Source organism: Leucopleurus acutus, assembly GCF_964270905.1.
Source record: "Leucopleurus acutus genome assembly, chromosome: 14".
NCBI lineage: Eukaryota > Metazoa > Chordata > Mammalia > Artiodactyla > Delphinidae > Leucopleurus > Leucopleurus acutus.
The window spans coordinates 34393868-34420509 of record NC_139156.1 but is presented as its reverse complement, the minus strand read 5'-3'; the positions used below and the strand labels follow the sequence as shown (position 1 = coordinate 34420509).

Below are 26642 nucleotides of genomic sequence, written 5' to 3'. Positions count from 1 at the left end.
TGCCTTTCCCACAAGGAAACGTACTTATGTGTGCTAATGTTGACACCTTTGCTATATGTCTATAGAACACAGAGAGATCTGTGAGTGCTCTGTTTGGTCTTAAGATTACTTTTTCATGAAACGAAGAAGGTTCAGCTGACAGAATCCTGCATACTCCATACATTCACTCTCTAATCTCGTTTCCTTCCATGCTGCTTGGGAGTGGGGCTGGAGGTGAGGGTATAAATCAGCCCCAAATCAATTTCTAGTAGTAGAAGAGTATATCATATAGAGAACAATGGGTAAGAAAGTCATTTAAAATCTATAAAATGCATGACTGCCATGGCATCATCACTCCCCAACCCCCCAGGATGCAGACGTGCAAAGCCCTCTGGCTCTATCCATTTAACTGGCTACATCATAACCTTGCAGGCCACAGCTTCCTCTACTATATTAGAGGTTTGGACCAGCTCTTCCAAGTAAAAATAAGCACTCACCAAGAAATTGCTAACTGACTGATACCCCTGCCTTCTGGGGTCAAAGAACTTGAATATCCTACTGAGATAACTACTTTAAAAAACTGTGGTTGTCTTTTTCCCATTAATAATCTCATAACCAGCATCTAAACTCAAATATGAGAAGGAAAGAAGAACACTTAATCACTCTAAAGAGTTTTCATATTAAAAATTATCACAATTCCACAGGAGAAGACATAAAAAGAGAGCAAAGGACAGAAGAGATGAGGGGTCAAGACCAGGAAGGAGAGACAAGACAAAAAGGTCCCATGCCATTCAGAGAAGAGGAATATTTTTCTCTCTTTCTTAAGATGACCCAAACTCTATTTTAAAAGCTATTTCTAGTCAAAGACTCTGAGACTCCCAGGGCTTCAAAATAAGCCCATGTGGTATTCAGAAAATATCTGAACTCACTTCTGGGTGTTGCTTCTTCTCGAAGGGTCAAACCAAACATAGCTATAGCTACAGCTGGGAAACTTTCAAGCCAGCTCAAGGCCAGGGCCAGTAACAGCAGCAAGTTAAAGGCTGGGTTGTCGGAGTCCCAGACTAAGGCTAGGAGCAGAAATAGTCTGGGAACAGGTCGTCAGAACCCTCACTTCTTTCGCTATTGAGTCATCTCATATATTCTAGCTGTGGCCAGGGACAAAGAGTAGTATTATCAGCACTTCTGTTAGTATGGTTACTAGTTCATATTAATCTTCATGTAGGCTAAAAATATAAAGCCTTTGATAATCTTCAGCTAAAATTCGGGCCCAGCATGTTTTAGTGAAGAGAGAAAAAAAGATTAAATGTGTGAAGTACTTGAAGTGCTTGCAAAGAAAGGTGCAGTGGATAACATCTCACTAAATAAAAACTGGGTTATTCTAAAAAGTGCTATTCAAAGCAAATACGATGTGCTATGGCTTAACTATCACAATGTTCCTTAAATAAAAGTATCAGAAAGCTCCAAATTAGCTAACAAAGTCCGACTCTCAGGTCTTCTACACTAAGCTAAAATAGAGTCAAGAGAACATTATTTCCCAATGGTATATTGATTTCAAAACTATTTTCCCTTCTTATATAGAGACTGATGTTAGAAAGATACAATAGATAATCTCAAGAAATCAAGAGATGAAGGACTACAAATACCAAAGAGAATAGCAACCACACTTTCAGTGCCCTTCCCAGCATTCTGAATATGCAGCTACCCCACCCCAACCCTTTGTAGATAGAAGACTCATGTCCAACAATTCCATTTCTGGGTAGTCAAAAGAACTGAAAGCAGGATCTTGAAGAGATATTTGCACTATTATGCTCACTGCAGCACTATTCACAATAACCAAGGTGTGGGAGCAACTTAAATGCCCACTGACAGATGAATGGACAAAGAAAATGTAGTATATACATAAAACAGTATATTATCCAGAAGTAATAAGGAAGGAAATCCTGTCACATGTGACAACATGGATGAACTTTAAGGACATTATGCTAAATGAAATAAGCCATTCACAAGAGGACAATCACCACATGATTCCATATGAGGAATCTAAAGTAGTCAAACTCATAGAAAGCAGAAAGTAGAATGGTGATTGCCAGGGGTTGGGGGCAGGGGGAAGTGGGGAGTTGCTGTTCAAAGGGTATAAAGTTTCGATTATGCAAGATGAAAAAGTTCTAGCGACCTGCAGTATAACATTGGACTTACGGTTAACAATACTGTAGTGTACACTTAATTTGTTAAGAGGGTAGATCTCATGTGTTTTTTTCACCACAATAAGAAAACAACAAAAAAAAGAGAGAGACTATATGGTGGGCGGGACAAACTTGGAAAAAGGACCGAGGAAGGGAAAAACAATCAACTGCTTACTAAACTTTTGATTTTGAGCATGAAAGAAGAAAAGAAGCTGAAAACACTAATTACTCAACTGGGTTCCCTGGAACACTATTCCCAAGAGATGGTACATTTTAGAAGCGTTCCATGACCAAAAAATTTGTGAAAAACTGCATATTGTTTCCTTCTTGGATGTTCACAATGAGATTAGTATATAAAAGCTTCTAAGAAGTCCTAGAATAAACTAGCCTATTTAACTTTCTTCAAGAAAGCATTTCTAAACTCATTTGACTCAGAAAAAGATTTTCTTTTATAAAATAAATATTAAAATCCCAAGGGATTCATGTTTCATGGAGAACAATGTAGGAAATGATGATTTGGGGAACTAATTTTAGGGACAGATTCCTGGGCAGGGCAGACCTGCCTACTGAGAGTTCCTCCTCCTGTTTCACAAACCCAAATAACCAACCAACATTACCCCTATCTTGCCTGAAATATTTAACTCCTTTTATAATGTGAAATTCCAATTAGACTGTCTAATAAACATCTTCCAGAAGAGCTCAAATATTAGTCATTTATGATTTCATGTAAATTAATGTGTTGTCAGTGTCACTGTGTATTGACAGAGTACTTTATAGTTTTCAAAACCACTTTAACACACATACACACGTCCTTCCTTCAAGCTACACAATTAGTAGGTATACTTAAGACTAAACCCAAGATTGGCTGATTCTAGTCTAATATCCTTTCTACTAGAACAATAGCTGTGCTAAACAATAGCTGTGGGAGGGATCCCTGAGACTTTTATAAAGAAATAGTTCACATAAATCAAATCATATGGGTTTTTTTTAGATTAAAGGAGACTCAACTGATTCTACCCTTACAAATTTTCTCAGGACCATGGAGAGTAGACAAAAGAGCAGAAAAATGGCCATGTTTTAAAAAGATTACCCATTTTCTAATGATCTCATTTTTCACACTACAAAAATCTTTCATATGTAAGTGACCTAGACGAGTTATAAAGAAAACTGGATTTAGCAGAGCTTTCACATCTTAAGTGTTCGCTTGGCATCACTTCTAAAAATACCATTAAAACAGACAGAATGAGTACAGGTGCCCTCTTTTGCCCTTATTGTACTTAAATACTTTAAACTGTTCCAGTTTTTCACAGAAACACTGTTCAAAAGAATATAAGTAAAATTTAATCCTAACCTTTTACTCAATTTCAGGTTCAAAATCGTTTCATTATCAGAGAAGGTAACGGTAAAAACACCTCTTTCTAGACTAAAGAGAGAAACACCTTCAATCCTTTAAATAGAAATGCATCCAGGTGCTTACACCTTTAAAGGAAACTTGAGTCTCTACATACATGTCTTGACTAACATCCAACTTGCATGTTGACAGATGGGCACTTATGTTAAATTTTCTTTTTTCTTTTTATTTTTTTTAGTGTCAACTTCAACTATTTCATTATCCTTATATTAAAGATTCTGAGTGAAACTGAGTAGACACTTTAAAAGACAAAAAAAAAAAAAAAAAGAGAGCGAATCAACTATTAGTCTTGGACATATGGTTAGGAACCAACAGCACAGTTTAAATAGGCCAAGTTCAGCAATGATACAAATCAACATCTGTACAGCCTAATAACTTTCCAGAGCACTTCTTCACCTTCATTGTTTATCTGTGTAATAAACCTTAAGATTGTTAGGCTAGTGTTCTTATTACTCTGGGATAATAAAATCAAGCCTCAAAAGGGTAAGTAACTTGCCCAAGGTCACATCATGGCTGGGAGAAGAGCTAGGAGTATAAACTCAGATCTCTCAGTTCCTAAGCCAGGACACTTTTTTTTTTTTTTTTACTACAGCCATGGTTCTGTGGGTGATGATGGCAGGAGTGGGTGTGGGACCCTTAGATACATAAACACCCCCCCCGCATTAGTGTTCTAGGGAGCCTCTGTTACCCATGAGAGTGTATGCCAAGGCAGAAGAAATGCTGAGAACCCTGTGCTGGGTATCATACAACTTCGATATTGTCATCATAGGGATGAATAACCAGTTGACCAGTAACTGTTGAACATTAGCCATAAAATATGCATAAATGTAAGCCTTAAAGGATTTATTTCAAGATGTTAATAACTTTTCTTTTGAAGTAAAAACGGAGACATGAATTGTATTTGTCTCATTTATAATAATGTTCAATAACAAGGGTCATTATGACAGCAAAAATGCCAGTTTCACTGAACGTTATAATCCAGTTGACTTGCATTGGCTCACACTGACTTAAAAAAGGGTTTACATGAAGACAAAATAAAAATTAAAATCAAATGCAAAACAATTGCAAAACAAAATTTCAAATTCATTTTGTTAATATTCAAAATGACCTATAGACATACTGACAAATTCTGATATCAAACTCCAGATGTGCCCTGCTCTGTGCAGTATATGTTCACCTGAAAAGTTACATGAAATATGGAAACATGTATAAAACTAACTAAAGGACCTATAATACAACTCAGGGGTTCCTACCCAGGTCCGTGGAAAAATGACTTCATAGAAAAAGTGGGTTTAAAGAAACATTAGACCCTGGATGAGCAGCAGTGTTCGGGAAGGGAGTTCCATAAGCAGAGGCAGCTCTCATGTCAATTACAGGTGTCTTGAGAGTCTCCAAGCCTCTCCTAGATTCTTCTCTGTTGCAAATACAGGGGGTTGGATGAGATCATGCCCAAGTTAAAGTCTAGCTTTAATGTACTATAAGTGTCAAAGAATACTTTTTGATATGCTAAATGGCAAAACCTAAACTTCTTTATTACTCAAGTGCGTGCTTAACTAAGTAAAAAAAGAAAGCTGTGCAGAGTGCCCTCTGGTGGACAGTTGGACATGCCCAAGGGCTTCCCATCTGAAAGCTCTCAATCAGCATTCATTCAACAACTCATTCATTCATTCAAATATAATTAAATAATGTGTGTCCACTGTGTGTCAATTATTGAGTATACAGTAGTTAACACGAGAGACACACAGTCATTGACTGCCCTCATCGACTGCAGTCTAGAAGCATAGGTGGACATTAAAGCATTGCTTCATTACAGAGGTATTTAATGCCACAAAGGAATAATAGATGGTATTATGACAATGATCTATGGGGAAGATGTAAGATCCACTGAAGAAAGGATTCCTAAAATTTTCACAATTAAGCTGAGACCTGAAGGAAAAGTGAGCTTTAGGCAGGCAGAGGAAACAGTATCCATAATCACCCTGTAAAATAGAGAAAAAGGCCAGTTGTGATTGGCTCAAGATGAGGAAATGGGAGCTGAGGCAGAGGTAGTATGTAGTACACGAAGGGTCATGTAGGCAGTGTTAATTAAGGACTTTGACCTTTAACCAAAGAGCAGTAGAACATAATCAAAAGGTTTAAAGGAGGGAAAGATGTGATTCAAATCATGATTTTAAAAGATCGCTTTAGTTTTTTAATGTAAAGAATGAATTGGAGTTGGGCAAAAGTTGAAATTGGAGTTGCTTCTAGTCCTTGCTCTCCCATATATCGTCCTAGTTTATTCTACACACTTACTGAGTGTCAGCCAAGTGCCAAGCACTCCCATTCAGACCTCTGGGCACAGGTGGCAGTCAAGATCATGGCAGCTGCGTAAGGAACTACCATTAGAAGCCTCTTCCACCTCTGCTAGTCCTCCCATTGCTACGCATACTATGGCGAAAAGCTTGTTGATGCGTAGATTTATCAGCCCACTCCAACAAGTCACATATGCTCGGGGGAGCCTAATTACTGCCATAGCAGGGGGCAGAAATTTGCCCCAACAGCCTGGGCTGCCTTGTTCCTGTGACTTCAAAGAGCACAAGTTAATAAGTAGGATCCCCTCCCTCTAATGAGCTGAGTAAAATTATACAGGATAAATGCACTATCCCCCAACTCCCTGTGTCCTCACTGGGGTCATTATTCAATTGATCCTTTGATCGCAGACTTGAAGGATGCACATTCAAATACTTTTTCCTGTGTTCTAAAATTTACTGTGGTGATGATTGTACAACTATGTAAATATATTAAAAACTGAATTGAATACTTTAAATTGTTGATTTGTAGGGTATATGAATTATATCTCAATAAAGTTGTTACTAAAACAAAAATTTTTTAAATCACCTCTTCTTTAAAGATGATGACACGGATGAGTGAGATGACAGCAGAGACAAAAGTGCCAAAGCCATACGTGCAGCTGTTTCTGTAACTGTTGTATATTGGCATATTTTATATTCATAGGCAAGCCAGAAGTCTCTACGGTGATGAGAAGAAATCAAATCTATAAAGGTTGTATTTTCCCCATAAATCACTCCATCTAAAAGCTTAGCCAAAGAGCAACAACAACAACAACAACGACGATACATAAACATATAAACTCTCAAAAGAGATGTCTTTTTTCAAAAACGGTGTGGTTGGATATAAAAGAGGTTAATGAAATATACCAATCAGATCCTTCTTCATTTACCTCCCACAGTTTACCTAGGAAAGGTGCAGCCTGAGAACATACATACACCTTAAACAGTGCTAGAACTTCCATGATTCCAGACACTGCTGCTCTGCAGGAGGCCCTCTCCCACTCTCCGTATGGGGCAAACAGTTAAAGAGGAAAGGGCTGCAAACACGAAGCAAGTGGCCTGTAAAATGCCATCTATACTTGTTTTTGTTTTTTAAACCTGCTGATTCCACTGAATCTGCATTTATAATGATACAGAAAGCAAAAGAGATTCCTTTGACCAGGAGGATAATAAAGGTTGAAGCTATTCAAAATAGTCAAGGCCTCGGTTTAAAAGCAACTTTAGGCTAACATTAGAATGAAGGAGAAAAAGACTATAGCATCTTGGAATTTGCAATAGCAACGAAAAGGGATTGTGGGCACAGGTAGACACCTGCCACTGACTTTCAAAGCTTCAAAACCTTAGCTATGAGATTATTGCTAAAAGCCTGGAAGGGTTATTCAGGAAAGAAGGGTGTGCCCGACGACAGAAATTCTCCATGGTCAATCAAGAACAGAGCCCCTGAGAAAGAAAAAGGGCATTACCTAAGGAAATACTAATATGCTTACATATAATGGGAGCTCTCTGGAAAGCTCAAACTTAAGCTTTAGAAGAAAGACACATAAATACAAAAGTAGAATCAACCTAAAAAAGCATCTACAGCAAACGGTGCAGTTAACAGAGGCTCAGAATGCCAGAGACAACAAAATAAGGTATTGCTGGCCATGTTCAAAGCAAGAAGAAAACAAGAGGATAGAGTAACAGTTTGGGAGAGAGGAGTGTAATATTCACAGAAGACCGGTGAAAAAGGAGCCCCACTCAAGATGGAAGCTGACTTCCTTCTCTTATAATAAAGAAAATGGTCTGCACCTTGGTCAGGGCAAACAAAGAGCATGAAGATGGAGCTGGGAGACAGGGAGAGAAAGGAATCCATCACTTTCGATGATTTCCAGTTCTCCCACTTACATGACTCTCATCCTAGGGCACTGAAGGAACTGATAGATCCCTTTTGACACCATGTGGATGGAGATGGCATTCTTTTGCCCACAACAGTCCCACTCTACATGTGTCCAGTGAGTCACACTGTATATATTACTTTCTTGCTCAGTATCTCTTCTGGGCTTCTCAACAATCTAGTCGGATACACAAAGCTATTACTACTGCCCTCATTATACACTGAAACTCAGAATTTAAAAGTGACCTGCTCAAAATCACACAGCCCACCAGGAATAGGACCAGATCTAAACCTGGTCATCTGACTCTAGCCAGTGCCCTTTTCACTAACCAGTGTATCTTTTCACTGCATCTTCAGCAGAGCAACTGATAAAGTTCAAGCTACGTAATATTAACAACAGTGTAAGTATACTTCCAGCAAGATGAATACTGTTAACCAGCAAGTGCCAGTTAAGCATCTATTAACTGCCATATGACTCTGGCTGTTCAATCTTCAAATCTCATTTAATCTTCACACCACCCCCAGGGGGGAGTTGCAGATGAGGACCCAAGGCTTCCGGCACTGAGTAACTTGCTTGAGTCACCAGTGACTGGTGCAGCAAAGGTTTAACTGTAGTGGAATCTGTTCTAGCTTCAAACTCCATACTCCTTCCATTACAACTGACTGTTACCCTAAATGTTTATCAAGAACTACTCTAAGATCTGGAGGGTATGGTTAACCCAAATACAATGAGCAGAAAACAGTCAATGGCTTTCCTGAGTCTTGAGAAGTTTGATGTGCCAAATATATTTCTATAGCATGGCCTATGATTACGCTAACAAAAGAAAACCCACTTCTTTCTTTTTTACCTTCGTCAAAGTCGTATGGGAATCAATGCTGAGGGCATGAGCATAGCAGGGGTGAGAGTAGAGGCAGGCAATAAAACAAATAGTGCCTGAATTTTCTATGATGCTTAAAGGGGTTCAAAGATTACTGTAATCCTTGGGATAAGTGTGTTTCCTTCTAACTAAGGAATAGGCCAGGAGGTTGTTAGGGTGAGAGCAAAGGAAAGATATAAGCATGAGCAAGTGGAACCTTCTTTTATCATCTCTAGGACCTACCTCCTGAGAAGTCTCATTAGTTCTGGCTTCAGAGGGGAACAAAGAAAGCTACTTCGATAGAGATGAGAACATAAGTGCTCTTCAGGTTAAGTTTATTTCCTGGGATCACCAGTGATGGGGGCAAGAGCAGTCTAAATGTAATGGAATCTGGGGCTTCAGACTCACAAATGTATAGGCACTAGCAAGTCCACCAGCAGCAGTAGTTAAGAGAACACTCCACATAACACCATTTGTCAATTCAGCAAAGGTTTATCAAGCATCTACTGTGTCTGTACATCAAGTAATGGGTAAGCTCTGTGGAGCTTACAGTCTGTAGGGGAATTACTGATACAGAAGGGGTGCTGTGGGCACTTGAAAACTAGGAATGGAGCTGAATGTTTATCACCCCTGAGTTTCCACTGATTCAGAGTGTTTCAAAATTCTGTAAAACTTCATTCATTTTAATTAAAAAACAAACCACCACCACTTACTTTTAAGGATCCCAGTAGATGCAGCAAATAGACTATTTATTTTAAGCACTGGCTTTTGTAATTTGATCTATGTCTTAAAGAAAATGTAATCTTGTTGACTATAAAAAAAATCCATCACCAATTGAAACTTTCACCTCCTAAGAAACTTAGGTCTACTACGCAAAATTAGTCAGTCAACCATAGAGAGCATAGGTGAAACTTTGTAATACAACATATTTACTACTTTACTTATTCTAGTCCAGTGTATGCCCCAAGAACAGCCTTTGCTGGAAGCATTAACAACCACTGTACAATTGCATAGGGAGGTGTTTAGACTTGATGTTCTCCCACTTGATCTTTTAATCTATCAATACAGGTCCCAGATTAGCTACTAACACCTTTTATTCCCCCCAAGCTTCCAAACAGCAGCAGAGCTGGAATTTAAGGGATTTAAACCTGTGTCTGTCTCCAAACCCAACTGAACACACCAATGCCCTAGAGCTCTACTGCCCCCTGTTTAGATGAGAGTTAGCAAATCTGAGTGCCTCTACTGGTCAGGTAGGTAACACCAATGAGCAAAGAGGCAGGTAATGGATATGCATATTTGGTATGAGCAGGAGAACTATGGGAGTTGGAGAGGGGACTGGAGGGGACAGCAGCTATTTGGCTGCAATGACTGCTACCACGTATGCTCTTGCAATTTTTTTTGGCCATGCTGCGTGGCATGTAGGATCTTAGTTCCCCAACCAGGAATTGAACCCGTGCCCCCTGCAGTGGAAGCACGGAGTCTTAACCACTGGAATGCCAGGGAAGTCCCTATGTTCTTGTAATTTTAAAAGAAACCAGAACTTCAAACTTTTATGTATACTCCTGAATATTAACATTAAATGTTAGTTCAAGTTTGTTTGTTTTAAGAGTACCACATGGGTCAAGCAGATTACCAGCCCTCAATCTTCGTTAACGTGCTGTTGGCATCATATTTTGAACAGCACTGGTTTGCTTTGCTAAATTCTGCAGTGTTATTTTCGTAAGTGTAACATCGCCCTGGGGATGGGTGAGGCAGAAAGTTCATTAACGCCTTAAATACAAAGGGCACTCTCTTTTTCAGGCAGCCTAGATGGACTCATGGACTAATGTCATGTAAGGCAGAGCTGCTCACTTTGATCACAAGGTGCTTTTCTCCCCAGGGGCCCACAGAATAAATTTCATTTCTTTCCCATAGCAATTATACCCTGAGCAGTTGCTTACCCGTTTGTCAATGTCATTGTGTTGGAGCTGCACAAAGCGAGCGCTGATGGCTGCAATGTAACTCTGCTGATTGGAGAATGCCACGCGGCCAGCACCTTTGGGGTACTTCAGCTCTGGGTCCGTATCAATGCCAGCATAGCAGACACCGCCATACAAACGGTCCATGATCATTGCCAGTTCAACTGCAAGAAAATAAACACTGTTCGTTATAAATGTTTAGAAGGTACTCTTGCCCAGGAGAAGGAAGGACTATGTAAGGATCATGCAGTGTGTAATTAAGAAACGGAAAAGCCATGTTAAGTCTCATGAAGAGTGTCTACACCAGTCTTACAACTCAAGCAGGGGAGCTCCTCATAGGATATTTGAAAACAAAATGAAAAAAAATTTTAAGAGTTTACATAATCAGAATTTCAGCAACAGTATAAAAGAAGTGATCTATCAGCAATCCTCCTGTTCTAATTTCTAACTGCTTAGTCCACTGGAGTGGGCCCTGGGTAGGCAAAGCATTTCAGGTACCCTAACAAGTTAATAAGAAACAGCTCTACTTACTGACCTCTAGGACTGAAAGCAATTACTAAAGTCACACTACTATATTAAGCTCAAGCTATAGGAAGAATTTAATTTAAAAAAAGAATTTAATTCATTTTAACTAGAGGCAATATGTTTACAGGCTTAAAGTAAATGTCTACAATTAAAAAAAAATAAAGATTTTAAGAGTATATACTATCCCAATTGAGAACTCTCCATACTAACTTCTCACACTGAATTCTTAAATAATAGTACTAAAAATGATCACAGCAGCTATGGTTTATTGAGCACTTACAATGTGCCAGGAAACACTAAGCTGCTACAAAGGCAGTAAAAACATACCCATCCTACACCCTGCTATAAATCCACAGGTCTGGTCTGCACACCTCACCATATTTCTTCTAAGTATACCTTTATATTGGTATATTTGCAAAACACCTGTACAGAAGGCACTTGGAAATTGGACCATTCCAAAGGTCTGATATTCTAAAATTGTCCTCATCAAAAGGTACCATGGAGAGACACATAGCAGTTACTTACCTGGATCCAAATTGCCTGAAGGTAATTGTTTACTTGATACTGGATGGCACCTCCTCCAGGTATGACCATTCCTTTCAGGCCACTCACATGGTTTAAGTCCAAAAGACTTAGTCCTACCCCTGGCGAACGACCCAAGAATCCACTTCCCTCAAACACCTACACATGGCATTTGGAAAGGAGCAGACAGGGAAGACAGATGATGACCTCGGACACAGCCAGTGTGCAAAGACCATCAGACAGTAGAGCTCCACAGGAATCAGTACCTGGGGAGAAGGAAAGCAGCACAACCTGGAGGGGTAGGGGAAGAACTCTGCAGCGGGTACAAGGGCTGAAGGGCTGAACGGTGTAAGATTTCTACAAACAGAAGGAAAGCCAAGTACTACTGGTTCCTGTAATAGGAAGCTGCTGAGGCAGTAAGAAAGCTGTATCGCCAGACAGAAAGGCTGTCTTTCTATTCAACTTCTTCAAAATTTATCCCCAAACCAGACTGCCTAATACTGGTAATTGTTTTCTAAGTGCCTGTTTCTAACTGGAAGAATGACTTCCAACCAACAGGTAACTTTCAGAAGGTGAGAAAATAAACTAGCAATAATTAAGCCAGAGAATAAGTGATTTTAAAGACAGAACAGCAGAAAGCTATCCCAATGATCCCATTATGATCAGAATTACTGAGTCACATCAGCCAAGGGAACACTGCTGGTTAGAGCCCAAGTGAACCCTGACTGCAGTCTTGGGGCAGGATCCAGGAATCACACTCATTCAAACAATGCAATAAGAATCATGTGTGTACCCTAAATATCAGAGTTCAGTGGGTCCTCATACTTCACCCCAACAACTTCTGATGGCCTGGGGACTTCCTCACATAGCTAACATTATTCCAGTTACAGAGAACAAGAAACTGAACGTGGGATTAATTCACTGCAGTCATTAATGAATTTCCTTTATTAGTCAAGCGGGCTTAGTAAAATATGTAACCTCAGGGCCTGGAAATTAAACACTAATTTTCCAAAGACCTGGCTTCCTCTGGAATGGAATAAGACAGTGAAAACTCCCTCAGCCTGGTGAATGGCCAGGAAAAGAATGTTGTCAAGGGACTGAATACACTTGTCTTCCACCCTTAGGAAGGATTCAAGAAAATATCTAATTCACAAAGAAGGTATACATGCCAGCTGCGAGCCTGAAGCTCCAGCTGAAGAGAAGAGTTACCGTAACCACAGGTTCTTCTACTGCATCTTGGTCTCCAAAGGAACCTTAGGGATCCTCAGATGCCAGAGATGGCACCTTCCACAAGCACTTTGTGGATCTGGCTGCTGGAAAATCATCTTCACGTGCCAAAGATTAGGTCATGGCTGCTGCTGCTGGCAGTTACGTACTTTTGATAGGAAAAAGAAACCCTCATTCACTTCTGTTTTTATGAAAACTATATAAATAAATAATTTCCACTTAAAAGCTTATATACAGTCATTTTCTTGGCCACCCAAAACTCTGCAGGCATTTGAGCCAATGAAGTCTCACTCAAGTGAAGGGCAATTTGTTGAGAAGCTACAAGAAAGAAACCAAGGTGACTAAAGAAAGTTTTCTGTGGGGGGAAGAACATGAAGATTACCCATCTCTCTACCTTAATCTGTATTTTAACTACAAAAGTTCTAATACTGTGATGACCCTTGAAGGAAAGTAAATAATGACCAAACAACTGCTGTTTGTATTTGGTCCTTTACTCAATCAGCAAGTCTTCACTTTAGTGAATACTTCTTGCAGGCTAAACTCATGCTGGGCTCAAACACAATAGGTATGTCACCTAAGTACTAAACAGAGTTTTTAATTATTGAGAAAAGTAACCAGTTGGTAAAAACAGCATTAAAAAAAATACTAACAATTCATCCACTACACAGGTAACTAACAAACACAGAGCAAGCTCTCCTCAAATCCTACAAATTCCCAATCCGAAAATATTTTTAATATGGAAGATACAAACTCACCTACAGATGTCATGATGTACCACTACTTTTAGAGACTAGGTTTTAAAGGGTTCTTTAGAGTGAGTATTATCAGTTAATGTAGGAAAGTCCCATATAAATTCCCTTCCTCTGATTAGGGGGGGAGCCGAGCCAAGAAGAGGGCTACCATTTTGACTACTTGGGAGGAAGAGAGAAAAAAAGCAGTAAGGATCAGGTAGAAATCAACTAAAACCTTCGTGGGTCTATCTATACCTTATGATCTCAATCCTGCTCAAGAAATATGAGTCCTTGGGCTTCCCTGGTAGCGGAGTGGTTGAGAGTCCGCCTGCCGATGCAGGGGACACGGGTTCGTGCCCCGGTCCGGGAAGATCCCACATGCCGCGGAGCGGCTGGTTCTGTGAGCCATGGCCGCTGAGCCTGCACGTCCAGAGCCTGTGCTCCGCAACGGGAGAGGCCACAACAGTGAGAGGCCCGCGTACCGCAAAAATAAATAAATAAATAAAATTAAATTAAAAAAAGAAATGTGAGTCCTTGATCAAGGAAGTGTCTTATCTGGAAAATGTAGTCAAACCACCTACTAAACCTATGACAGTGAATCCTCATTCTAAACCATCCTCTGTAGAGGACAAGGACAGCGTAGCTCCCCAGAGCACGTTCTTAACATTTAACCTGAGGAAGATGAGGCTACCGGAGCAGGACATACAGGTAGAGGCTGAAATTCAGACAGATGGAGGTGACAGCAGGCATAGAGTCCATAAGGAAGTCAGGAATCTCCAAACCACTTCTATTTTTTCCTTCCCATCCAGACAGTGTTCACGGTGTCTGTCTGGTCACCACAGGGGTGGGAAATTAGGAGTTCTGATAGCTATATCCAAGGGTATTCTGTACTTTGGATAAGATGTTCTGTGCTCTTAAGACAACTCAAGTCATCTCATAAACAACTGTTCCATGGTAACAGTACACTTCTCTGAGTATAACCCACACATTGGCTCTTGTGATGAGCTTCACCATGTCCCAGACTGGAGAAGGAAACAAGAATATTGCAGTTGTATGTAGTGTATAGCGTTTCCATGAATTCCTCTGGGTTGTGGTGACTATGCCCTGAAGGTGAATCTGAACCCCAGCTGTGGTTCCTTGTTTTGCTCCTAATTCTTCACAGAGATCTGAAAGGGACTTCAGTTCATCAGAAAGAAAACCATGATGACTCCCCATCCTGCCCCACCCCAGGATCCTGTTCCTGTCATTTAATTAGATTTCAAAGCTAGCCTAAGGCAATGTATAAGTCTGAGACACTATGAGAGCCAAACGGGGTAGAGCAGGAATGAGGATTCCTGAGGGAAATACTACACACAATTCTAAATTGTGAATCTAGAAGCTACATTTCTCCTCTTTGGAAATAACAAAGCAGACAGGAAAGAGGCATAAGGCACCTCAGGATTACAAGGGGTCTGGACTTCTGAAAGAAAGGAAAATTCAACTTGAAGGTGGACTTTCTGGGTTTACGATTGCTGAGTTGGTTCATGAGAGCAGTTCACACATCTTTAGTGGAGGAAATGTGCTCATTAGCTTCCACCCTGCATGAGACGTTGGGAAGTTAAGAATATTTTCAAATAAATGATATGAACAACCAACTAAGTAAGAAGGATAAGAGTTTTAACTTGATTAAATCGAGCTGGTACCAGATTGACTGTTATTGCTGTTACTGAGACAACAGATCTCAGATCTCAGCTTGATAAAGCAGCTTCCTTCTGTGCAAAGAGCCCCAAACTTGAAGTCTGGAGATCTGAGTTTGAACCTTGATTTTTTCACTTGCTGTGGTCTTGACTACACCCCCTTTGAACTCTGCTCCCTCATCTCTACAATGAAAAGTCTACCACTTATAACCTCACAGGGTTATCATGAGGATTAAACATACATGAGAGCTCTGAGCACACTGCTGGGCAAAGAGCAGTGCTCAAATGTTTAGTTTTGTCCAGCAGTTGTTTTTCCCTCTACTCATAAATCTTTGCTTAACATTTACTTGGCCTGGTTTCTGCTCCATAAGCACCAGTTCATCCCAGTCTTACTTTGGCTTCATGCTAATGTTGCTCAAACTGCCACTGATATGGCAAACTTTGACATCGGCTGTGGGTGAGAGTTTGCTCTTTTGGAGGAGGAGCAAACAAACACAGACATTATAAAATCCTTAAGCCTAAGGGCAATGCAGTTAATCAAGTCAGTATGCCAATTCTGGAGTTTATCTGAGACAACTCATTCTGAACTTGGGACTTGGTGAAAGAAAAAGATTCTACAAAAAAAAAAAAAAAGGTGTCCACAATGTTCATTGCAGCACTATTTACAATAGCCAGGACATGGAAGCAACCTAAGTGTTCACTGACAGATGAATGGCTAAAGAAGATGTGGCACATATATACAATGGAATATTACTCAGCCACAAAAAGAAATGAAATTGAGTTATTTGTAGTGAGGTGGATGGACCTAGAGTCTGTCATACAGAGTGAAATAAGTCAGAAAGAGAAAAACAAATACCGTATGCTAACACATCTAATGGAATCTTAAAAAAAAAAAAAAAAGGTTCTCATGAACCTAGGGGCAGGACAGGAATAAAGATGCAGACGTAGAGAATGCACTTGAGGACAAGGGAAGGGGGAAGGGTAAGCTGGGACGAAGTGACAAAGTAGCATTGACATATATACACTACCAAGTGTAAAACAGATAGCTAGTGGGAAGCAGCTGCATAGCACAGGGAGATCAGCTCTGTGCTTTGTGAGACCTAGAGGGGTGGGATAGGGAGAGTGGGAGGAAGACGCAAGAGGGAGTGGATATGGGGACAGATGTATACATATAGCTGATTCACTTTGTTATACGGCAGAAACTAACACAACATTCTAAAGCAACTGTACTCCAATAAAGATGTTAAAAAAAAAAAAAAAAAGGTGTTGGCAGGGGGACTTCCCTGGAGGTCCAGCGGTTAAGACTCTGTGCTTCCACTGCAGGGGGTGCGAGTTCCATCCCTGGTCTGGGAACTAAGATACTACATGCTGCATGGTGCAGCCAAAAAAAAAGAGACAGAAAGAAAAAGAAAAAGCTTCTAGTGCTGACAAACTTGACATACAGATGATTTCTGCCTGCTACCACTTCACTGAACAAAAAGGCTATGGTTATAATACTCCTATTTCTTTAATCATAATCAGGATGTGATTCCTAATACATGTGGACTACCAGAATGTTTGCAGAATGTCTGAAATAAATGCTCTTAGAAAAATTCATCATGTATGTTCTCTAGATGTATGTCATACCTTACTGAATATTTACCTCAAAAATTTTTTTCCCTAGAATTTCCATAGAAAGCCATCCTCACAACAGTGGGTGGGGGGGGGAGTTGGGAGGGGGGAAGGTGGAGAAGGAAATTTCAGGATCCATCACAGAATATTAGCAGGGGAGAAAAAGACAGGAAAGAATCATCAGAGCAATAGTTAGGAAGATGGGAGACCCAAAGATGATGGGCAAATGGTAGGCTCTAGGAACTCAAGACTGATCTGTTCTGCAGGACCTGGTCAGATGAACTGTCAGAAGGAAGTCATAAAGTGGAGGAACAGCTCACAGATGCCTCTAATTAGAGAGGAAGACTGAGGGTTTTTCAAGCCTGATCAAAATTGGAAGTGGATGGGTCCCAAAGCTTGATCACTGAGGCAGCCCCCGAATGAGATGTCTAAGCCAAGAAGCTACAGTCAGAGAACACTCACGTTTACAAACCAGGGAAGAACACAGGGACCAGATCCTTCATTTTCCACTTTTTCCTGGTGGTCTCCTCATAACCCCCAAGCCCTTAGCTGGCACTTAGTTGCTCTCAGAGCAAAGAGATGTGGTCTGGAGAGGTTCTAATGTCATAGGGATATGCAACAGCGATATCTCCATACTGAGATTTAGGAAGACATGCTGCTTACAACACTTGAATGAAGAGTGGCAACATGCTGTTGCACGTCCAGGTAGTAGCGGGAGGAGAGACAGACCAGACAGACAGACCACCCCTTTCCCTGTACTGACTTCTCTGAAGAATATGTACTCTTTAGCCACACGGTGGCATGGCGAGTCCACCCACGGCCTTTCCTAGCGTCGGGGTGGGGAGAAGTGGGGAGTGGAAGGAAAGCAAGATGGAGAAATACCAGGAGACTTCAGGCAAACCATCCTCGGCTTGCCACTGTCACTGACAGGAGTGATGGAAGGGAGAGACAAGAGACGTAGAAATGTGTATTATTTGACTTAGAGAAGGCAACAATCAGGCAGTCCAACTTCGGGGAAACTCATCTAGATTTTCCACTGATATTTTCCCATTTTCAGGCTAATTTTTCTAGGCCCCTGATTTTTTCCAACCTGAAGTTTTAAAAGTCACGCTTGTCAAAAGGTCAGAAGGAGCAACCTAAACTCCTCAGTCAAGACAATACCACTTAAAACAGGTTGCCTTGTTTCTTTAGAAGTGTTTCTGCACTTCTATTCGGTGGGATAACTATATTTAGAATAACTTATTAGTGATAATGGTCCCTGTCTTACAATGGGAAAATATCAAAGATAAAAAGCCTCACAAGATCCAAAGGAATAATCCTTGAGTGATAACATTTTAGTCACTGTAAAGTGCTGAAGGACCATTTTTGGCCCAGGATAAGGTGAAAATCAATCTGGACACATAAAATGTCACCTGTTGAGTCTCATCACTGATATCTAGTCTAGGATCACCTTGTATATAGTGCCTGAAATAGTTTTAAGACTTTTCAGAATTCATAACCACGACACCCCTGGAAATAATAAAAAATGCCCTGAAGTATTTAAAAACCAAAATTTGAGAATCATTATGTTAAGGAGTATAATTTAGCATCCAATTAACTGAGTTAGTATTCTATTCATACATTTCTCATTTTCTTCTATTCTGAAATCTTTGATTCTGTAGATGACGACTTGTTCAACATGATAGTGGGATGTCCATTCAGTGTAGCATGATGTGCACTTTCTCAGTGCCAGTAACCCAGTGCGTGCTCAATACGTTTATTATTCAAGTGAACTGCACTGTATTCAATTTAAGATTGTCTAGCAAAGTCAAAATGAATTCTTTTAATAACAGTCTTCTATTCCAAGACACACACCAATCCACAAAGCTCAGTGTGTTCCAAAGAAAACTAATTCTATGCACAGGGATAAAAGCTGCAGATGTTAACTCTTTTCATCTAGATTACGTGGCCTCCAATCTGGAAGTCTTGGATAGATAGAGTAAAATTCTAAGATGCTAATGTAGATTGTTTAGCCTTCTAGAAACTAGCTACACTTACAGGAGGTGCTGGCATGGGGGAACACTGCCATTAGACCAAGTGACTGTAGATTACTAGCCAATAATGGCAAAAACAAAATTTTAAAACAAAAAAATTTAGCTTACATTAGAGAAAAAAGAACTTTGAAATTTACAAATTATGTACTATCTAGGCAGGGAACACAAAATCCCATTTCTGACTAGATAACTAAACATAATTCTTGTTTAACCGTAGAACTTGCAGCATCTTATAGACACAGAATGTTAAAGAAAGAATATAATTTAGCATCTTGGGTTTCCTGTCTTGCAGTGTCAGTGCGATCATAAGAACAGTGTGAAAAACATATCATCACAAGATTTATAGAGAGAAAAAGATATAGAGGCCCACACCTATCCTTTCAAATGATTTAAACAGAAAGAATGAAGAGTGGCTAATAAAAAAGGGAATTTAGTTTATAAACTATTGTGTCTGTGACTTAAAAATAGACATAAGAGGTTAAAGCCAGTTCTGTTATCTTTAAAACTGTGGGAACTTTTCTTTCAGAAATTTTTTTTTTCAGATTCCCAGATAAGAAAAAAGGAGAGGGGCTGAGATATTAAAACTAATTTGTGCTTGTATTTAGTTGCAGAAAAGAACAGCTAGAATACTAGCAATGAATGTCCATTTTTGTAGAATCCATTTGCAGTTAAAACACTATCAAAGGGGACTTTTCTCCCTCTCCACTCCTAAACACACCACCAGTTAGAAAAAGCCAGGAATATTACACAGTGCCCCCACCCACATTTTTTTTTTTTTTAAAGCACAAGCTGTTTAGAAACAAAGGGCTGCATTGGCCCTCATCTCATAATGCTGTTCACGTGCGAGTTAGCCCTGCTTAGACTTTATTTTCTGACAGCAGATGAAGGGGGAAGCATCTCTGCTGTTTTGCTTTCCTTCTCTGGGCAGGTTTTCCATGAGAATGAGAAAAAGACCCAGTGATGCTTGACTTTCTGAAGTACCATAAGATTACAAACTCCACAGTCATGATTAATATGTTTTAAAGTCCTTCAAAATGGAATTACGAATACATCTTTATACAGACCTAAAACTTATCTTTCAGGAGTAGATTGGAGTTGAAATTTGAATAAATATGTTAGAAATGTTGAGGAACATTCAGAATTAAGAAGTCCCCAAAGTCATAGAGCCAAAGAGCTGTAGGTACATTTTACAATTCTGTTTCACAACTTGATTTTAATGACCTCTGCTTTTTCTTTTACTTTTTAAGTAGAACTAAGTCTACTTGCTTACACTAACGTAGAGATAACACTGTCCTTTTTGCTACTACAGCGGCAACAGCTACCTTATTTTTTCATCTTATTTAAAAAAAAATAAACTCAACTATTTTAAGCATTTTGAAAACTCTGTTCTTACAAATAATTTTATTATATTCCACGGGCAATCACACTAATCCACAACCAATTAGTCTTTGGATTTAAATATTGAAGTCATCAGCACAGCATCACTTCAAATGCCCCAGTCAATAATGATTCTGCCCAATCCCAGCAGGCACAACTATTTCATCATTGGAAAGGTACTTAAAAAACAAAAAACAGGGGCGCTTTCAAGAAGTCAAAATAAAGATGCTCAAATACATACCTCACTTTTCAAAGTACATAAGAAAAAATAGGAACCTGTTTCACTTGGGAAAAGTTCAGTTTGATTCCCAGTGACACAATTTCTAGCAGTGGTTTGGTTCCTCACTGACTAAGTGGGCACACAGCTGCACTGGACAGATTTCTGATGGGGTGACTTCTTTTTCTGTCATACGTAACAATGCTAACTGGCATAAGAATGCACACTGCCAAATGTATTGTTATTATTTTAAAAATAATTGGTTGAACAGGGAGGCACTAATTAGAATTCATCCCTCTGAAATAACAATTTAATGAAATTCACTCTTGTACCATAAGAAAATACAACGTCTTGGGAGAAAACATTTAAGGGTCAGCTCAGTGAAACTGACCTGACAGCCTTCTTTTTGGAGATTGTGCATAGCTGACCAGAAACCTAGAAAATATTGAAGACTAAACACATTGGGGATTCTGTTGTTGGTTTTGTTGTTGTGGTGTTACTATTTCCACTCACCAGCTCGAAGGGGTCGTGGAACTCCCCCAACAAAGATAGTTTTTCTGGGGTCCAAAGGCTGAGAACCATCCATTACAAAGTCACTGTCACTTAGGTTCCATGGTCGAATTTGCACCTGAAAAAAAGTCGTTTACTTGGTCCTTACTTCATTTCCATCAACCCCAAATGAGAATAAGGTGACTAAAGACAAACCCACTGATTTGTGCATTTTACAACATACACAACCCAAACAAAATCCAGTTATTAGTTAATGTAATCTGCATTAAGTGCCTTCCAATAGAACTCTTGGGGAATCTACTTACAGGTATTAGACTCAACACTCTAGACATATACCATGAAACCTTCAGAAACCACCTGTGGTTTAAAAAAGGGCAGTCTTTTATAGATAGAGTCTGGGTTTTGAATTTTAACACATGTTAGACTGTTTATAGCCTGTCACATTACAGCACTTAGTTTTTTAAGAGCTCACCTAAAGAGGGACAGGAACATTGGGAATATTTTCTAAAAATTATCCATATGTCTGGATTTTAAATGATCACCCCCTAAAATTAAAACATTTCTCTTTCAGCAATATGATTTAACACAGTTTAACACTTATCAAGTTAGCACACAATTACCAGCAATATCAAATCCTGAAGGTCACAGATTTATCGACTTTTGGTTGATCTGATTTTCCTAAACAAGTCTGGTTAAATAAAGGTAAGCCCAGGAAATGAAGCAAATTTTCAAAGAATAGAAAAAGAAATCTCTATGACATATTTCTAACTGGTAATGTCTCTTCACTGGGACTCTGACTTCCTGCCCATAGTTTACACTGTTTTACCATTATCATATAAAATAAGGTATTCCATCAGAATCGTAACCTTAAAGCATATTCCTTTCAATCCATAACCAAACAAAACAAAACAAAAAAAGCACAAAAAACCCTCCCATACCGAAAGGCCAGTTTCAGCACTGCCTGAAAACCAACCAGTCGCTCAGCTGGCCATGCGCGCTGGGAAGTAGGCCAGGTATAGAAGCAGAGAAAATAGTGTCGGTCTTTAAGGATCACCCCTCTCCTTTCCCCTCATCGATTAGGATAGGAAACAAAACAGCTGAATTTTCATTTTCTTAGTATCAACAAAATTCTTCTTTTGCCCCATTACTCAATCAACAACACAATGCAAGAAAACACATATGATAATTTCTTATGTGGCCTGGCTATATCCAGGAGTACTCCTATTTGAAAGGTAGTAAATCTGTCAATTACACTTTCAAAACATCTTGTGTCATCTCTAACACCGGCATCGCTCAGTTAGAAGCAGGCTACACGTTCCTTATGATTGTTACAAAATGTACCCCCCCGCCCCGCAGCTTTTTGGGCTTTTATGACACAGTTGCCTTCACCAGTTAGCCAGAAGCCATAAAATCTCCACTTCTTCCCTAGACCCTAAAACCTTGGACCTGTTTGTAATTCTGTTAACACTCAGGCATCTGCTCTACCTTTATCACTTAAAAAAAAAAATCCAGTTCTTTCCTTGTAAAATTTGGTCTGTTTGACTAAATTATTGTTCCCTTGACATTTACCACAAAGGCAGATTCACCAATACCAAAAAACACCACTTTCAAATGCCTTCATGAGGGCCCATTATTAATTTTCAATTAAAAACACAATGTCCTGACACTAAGAAAAAGGATTCTAACGTCACCAAAAAAAAAAAAAAAAAGTAGGGCAAATCTTTTTCTACACAGAGCCCTCTCTTCTTCTAGTCTCATCCTTTATTAAGTAGTTAAGGCAGCTTCAGGACCAGGTAATTCCATTAACTTTATGATAAGTGAGTTTGCGCATATGGCTCACAAATGAAAACAATTCCTGTGTAGTATCCATAGTGTTCTGGTTTCATTTAATCAAAAGTACAGAAAATGTAGCCTTGTACAATAGCTGGAGGTTACTGCTGCTCAAAAGAACTCTGCAGACGATCTCAAACCTGCCTGTTGAGGGTCTCCATTGCTGCCTCTTCTTCCCTCTGACACCCTCCCCACCCCCCCTTCATTACATCACACACAACCCATTCCCTTACCCTATTCTTGGTAAAAATACAGGAAGAGGACTAGGGAGACAGTAATGATTAATCCTATTCACAAAACCCACATTTCCCAGCTGCCACCACAGAACAGCTCCTCAGAGCTCACACCACTGCAGATTCAGAGAAATGTCAACACAGGCCAACATCAGTACACTCTAAGAGCTAAGCAAAAAGTAATACTGTGGCACTGTTTGCACTGAGAAGTTCCATTCACACTCTGGTTTCTCTCTGAAATATAAGACCATTCTCATACAGGCATGTTCTCCATCTTCTAAGGTTTATTCTCAGGGTCTAATATCCATGTTCTATCTTTCTGACTCACTCTTCGAAAAAAATATATATACGTGTTTCTCTACTCTTTTAATCCCATACTTTATAAGCTGACTCAGATATTTTGTAGAAGGGGTAGAATATAAGTAAAAGAACTGTTTTTTTTATTATCTTTATTTCTTTAATAATTTTTGAGAAAGGATGAAATTAGATCTCTGTCCTAATTCAACATAAACTTCCCCTGGCAAAACAGCTTTTACATACATAGGGATTACTCTGTGTGTGTGTGTGTGTGTGTGTGTGTGTAACAACTCTTGCAGGATGTTGTCAAATAGGCTATACTGGGCAGTAAAAGCCACAACATCCTAAGGACAAGGATAAGGTGAAGAATGGTGAAGATTACCTTAAATGAGCCTGACATGGTTTCAACACTGCCTCCTGAAGAAACCTGACCACATTTGATTACAAAGGTGACCCTAGAAGAGGCTATCTGGGAGGGGGCACCCACTAGCCCTTTGGCCATGCCATGACCAGATACACAAAAACAAATGTCTGTAGGGCCAGACAGGCAGCATAAACATGTCAAGCTACCAGGACAACTGGTTAGTAGGCAGGCAGTGACACAATGGAGTAAACCACTCCTTTTATTTATTTTTTTAAATTTTTATTTTCTATAGTTGATTAACAATGTTGTGTTAGTTTCAGGTGTACAGCAAAGTGATTTAGTTACACGTATACATGTATCTATTCTTTTTCAAATTCTTTTCCCATTTAGGTTATTACAGAATACTGAGCAGAGCTCCCTGTGCTATACAGCAGGTTCTTGTTGGTTACCTATTTTAAATACAGCAGTGTTAAACCACTCTTTTTAAAGGAAGCAGACACCTCTCAGCTCCAGCTAGAAGTTATCATTTGTGAATGTGTTGTCAGACTTTTCCATTTCTCAAAAGTAGCTAGAAATTCAGATTTTTACATGAAACTTCAAGATTTTTGAATGCTGGGAACTAATTCAAATGTATAAAGTCACTTGTACACGCTAGACAAAACTATCTGCAGGCCAGATCTATCCTGTGGGCCCCAGTCTGTGATTTCTGGTTAGAAAGGTTTAGTTACCATATAGCTCCTCACAATGGAACGTTTTATTGCATAAACACTTACGAGACAAAATTAAAAAATGGTTTTTCTTTAGTTTCTTTTTTAAGCATGTATTCCTGTGGAAGTTCTGGTCAGGACCATAAACCTACTTTTAGCTGAATTATTTGTCTTCTAAATTTTTATCTCCTTAATTAATAATTGGCTTTGTATAACTGCTTATCTCCAAAGGCAAAATCTCTTTAAGGATAAAGGCAAAAACCAAACATAAAGCTTGGTAGTATAAATATACCAATTTATACCATAAAGTGACTTCAACAGCCATCAAGAAATCTAAAAGAACAGCCGTCAAGAAATCTAAAAGAACATAACATTAATATGTAATAGCAACAGTTAGTACTAAAAGCACTAATTTTCCTTTTCAAGGTTTCCCAAAGTGTGTTCTGTGAAGTGTAGATCCCTAGGGTTGTGTTTCCTAAAAGCAGTGTTTAGGAAAAAGTTATAAACTTCCTTCTTGGAGCTTCACAGCAGACACTGGTGTATATTAATTAAAGGCTCTAAGAAGTTCTACAGGAAATGAATCTATTCGAATGTTGTTTAAGCCAGCATTTCCAAAATTACTTCCATGGAACCTATTTTTTTGCGTAACACCTATTAATACCCACACTTTGGGTAATACTGCCCTATTATATCTTACTCTTAGTATGTATCAAAATATGGCAATAATAAGGTTGAACTAATTGAACAAAACATCATAGAAACTTCACTCCAATCAAGGCCTTTTCCTCACTTATTTCCTGCTATTGCTCTCAAAGAGTTAACTAAAATTTCATCCTGGTTAAAACTGAAAGTCATTAATAGGGATAGGATTAGGCTAATTTCTAGGAAAAAAATTTAAGAAATGCAATAGAGGTCACTTATTTTGACAGGATGCTACAAGATAACATCATTTCCTAAAAAGACAATTTCACTGAAAATTTGCAAAAGCCTCTAAGTTAAAATTAAATATAAAATGCATTTTTGTTGTATCTTTAATAACAGCATAAGAGAAAACATACAGTTTTAGTAAGAACAGTTTTAAACACAAGCCTTAGGAATTCAAGTTTCTGAACATGACCAAATCTCCCTATAGCTCTAGCATTCTCTCAGTTTAGACCACTATTTAGAATTTAGACATTATCTACCAGTAAATAATGTTATCTTGAGCTCATTTTAAACATCTCACCCTATATGCGGTCTGGTGCTCTCCTTAGGTTACAAACATCTACCACGTGAAGGGTCTACTGCACAGTGCCTTCCTTTTCATTTGTTGGGCTCAAGCAGCTCCAAAAAGCAACCAAACTGTTCAGAGTCAACAGTGCAATCTGGTGGCTAGCTCAGGAAATCACCTGACCAAATCCCCCTTCCCTGCCATCTGATCTCTTTCCCACAAAGTATCCATAAAGCTCATAGCTCAGCATCGTCCCAACCCCACCCCATTTCCTTTTTCCTCTTTTCAACACTCTTCAAACTCCTACTCAAGCTCTTCAGGAAAAAGTCTCCATTTTTCTCTCCCTAATCCTACAATCCTTTCAATGTACATGAATCAGAAAAACAATAGTGCAGAACCATCAGGACTGCTCTCCCCAGTAAGCAGCAGCATCCCGGCTCTTCTGACAACCAGGATGAGTCAGCTAAACCTAGGTCCGCTGATACAGCTGCAACATCTCAGCTGCAGTGGTAATGAACTCAGACCCACCCCAGCTGTCAGCAATTCTATTTTAAGAATCACAGACCTCACAGAATGACTGGAGTGCCCCACAGTATCACAAATAAACTAGTTTGTGGTTTGTGAGGCATCTTTATCTCTTCCACGTGTAAGGGGTTGTTTTATTATTATAACCACCAAAACTAACAGCCGTAACAGCAATAACTATGGTTTGGACTCTTCAAAGTATATTCACATTTGGTATCTCATGTCAACCTAATTTTCAACACATAGCTCCCGAACAAACGGCTCAGCCACCTTTGTGGAGTTTAGATGCTACCTGTGATTCTCAAATGCTGCCCTCCACCCAACAGAGAGGATAAGAAGACGCCCTCCCTGTACCTTCTGCGGTAAGCGGCCAGAAAGAAACTTAACAGCTGCTCAGAGGCACTGGCCTTGATGAGACTTCTGTATCCTGGGCAGCTCTGGGGCCTCCAGGCAGAA

The 26642-nt window shown here is 39.4% G+C and overlaps 1 protein-coding gene across 3 annotated transcripts in view; it reads right to left on the bottom strand.

Annotated features, from left to right (window-relative positions):
* Positions 1–26642, bottom strand: part of CPEB3 (cytoplasmic polyadenylation element binding protein 3) — a 176693-nt gene that overhangs the window by 10998 nt on the left and 139053 nt on the right. For all 3 annotated transcript variants that reach the window (XM_082855036.1, XM_082855037.1, XM_082855038.1), the window contains 2 exons: positions 21024–21138; positions 10574–10755 (listed from right to left, as the gene is read on the bottom strand). In XM_082855036.1, the coding sequence (XP_082711162.1) occupies positions 10574–10755; positions 21024–21138 (297 nt within the window). The remainder of the gene's footprint in view (positions 1–10573; positions 10756–21023; positions 21139–26642) is intronic.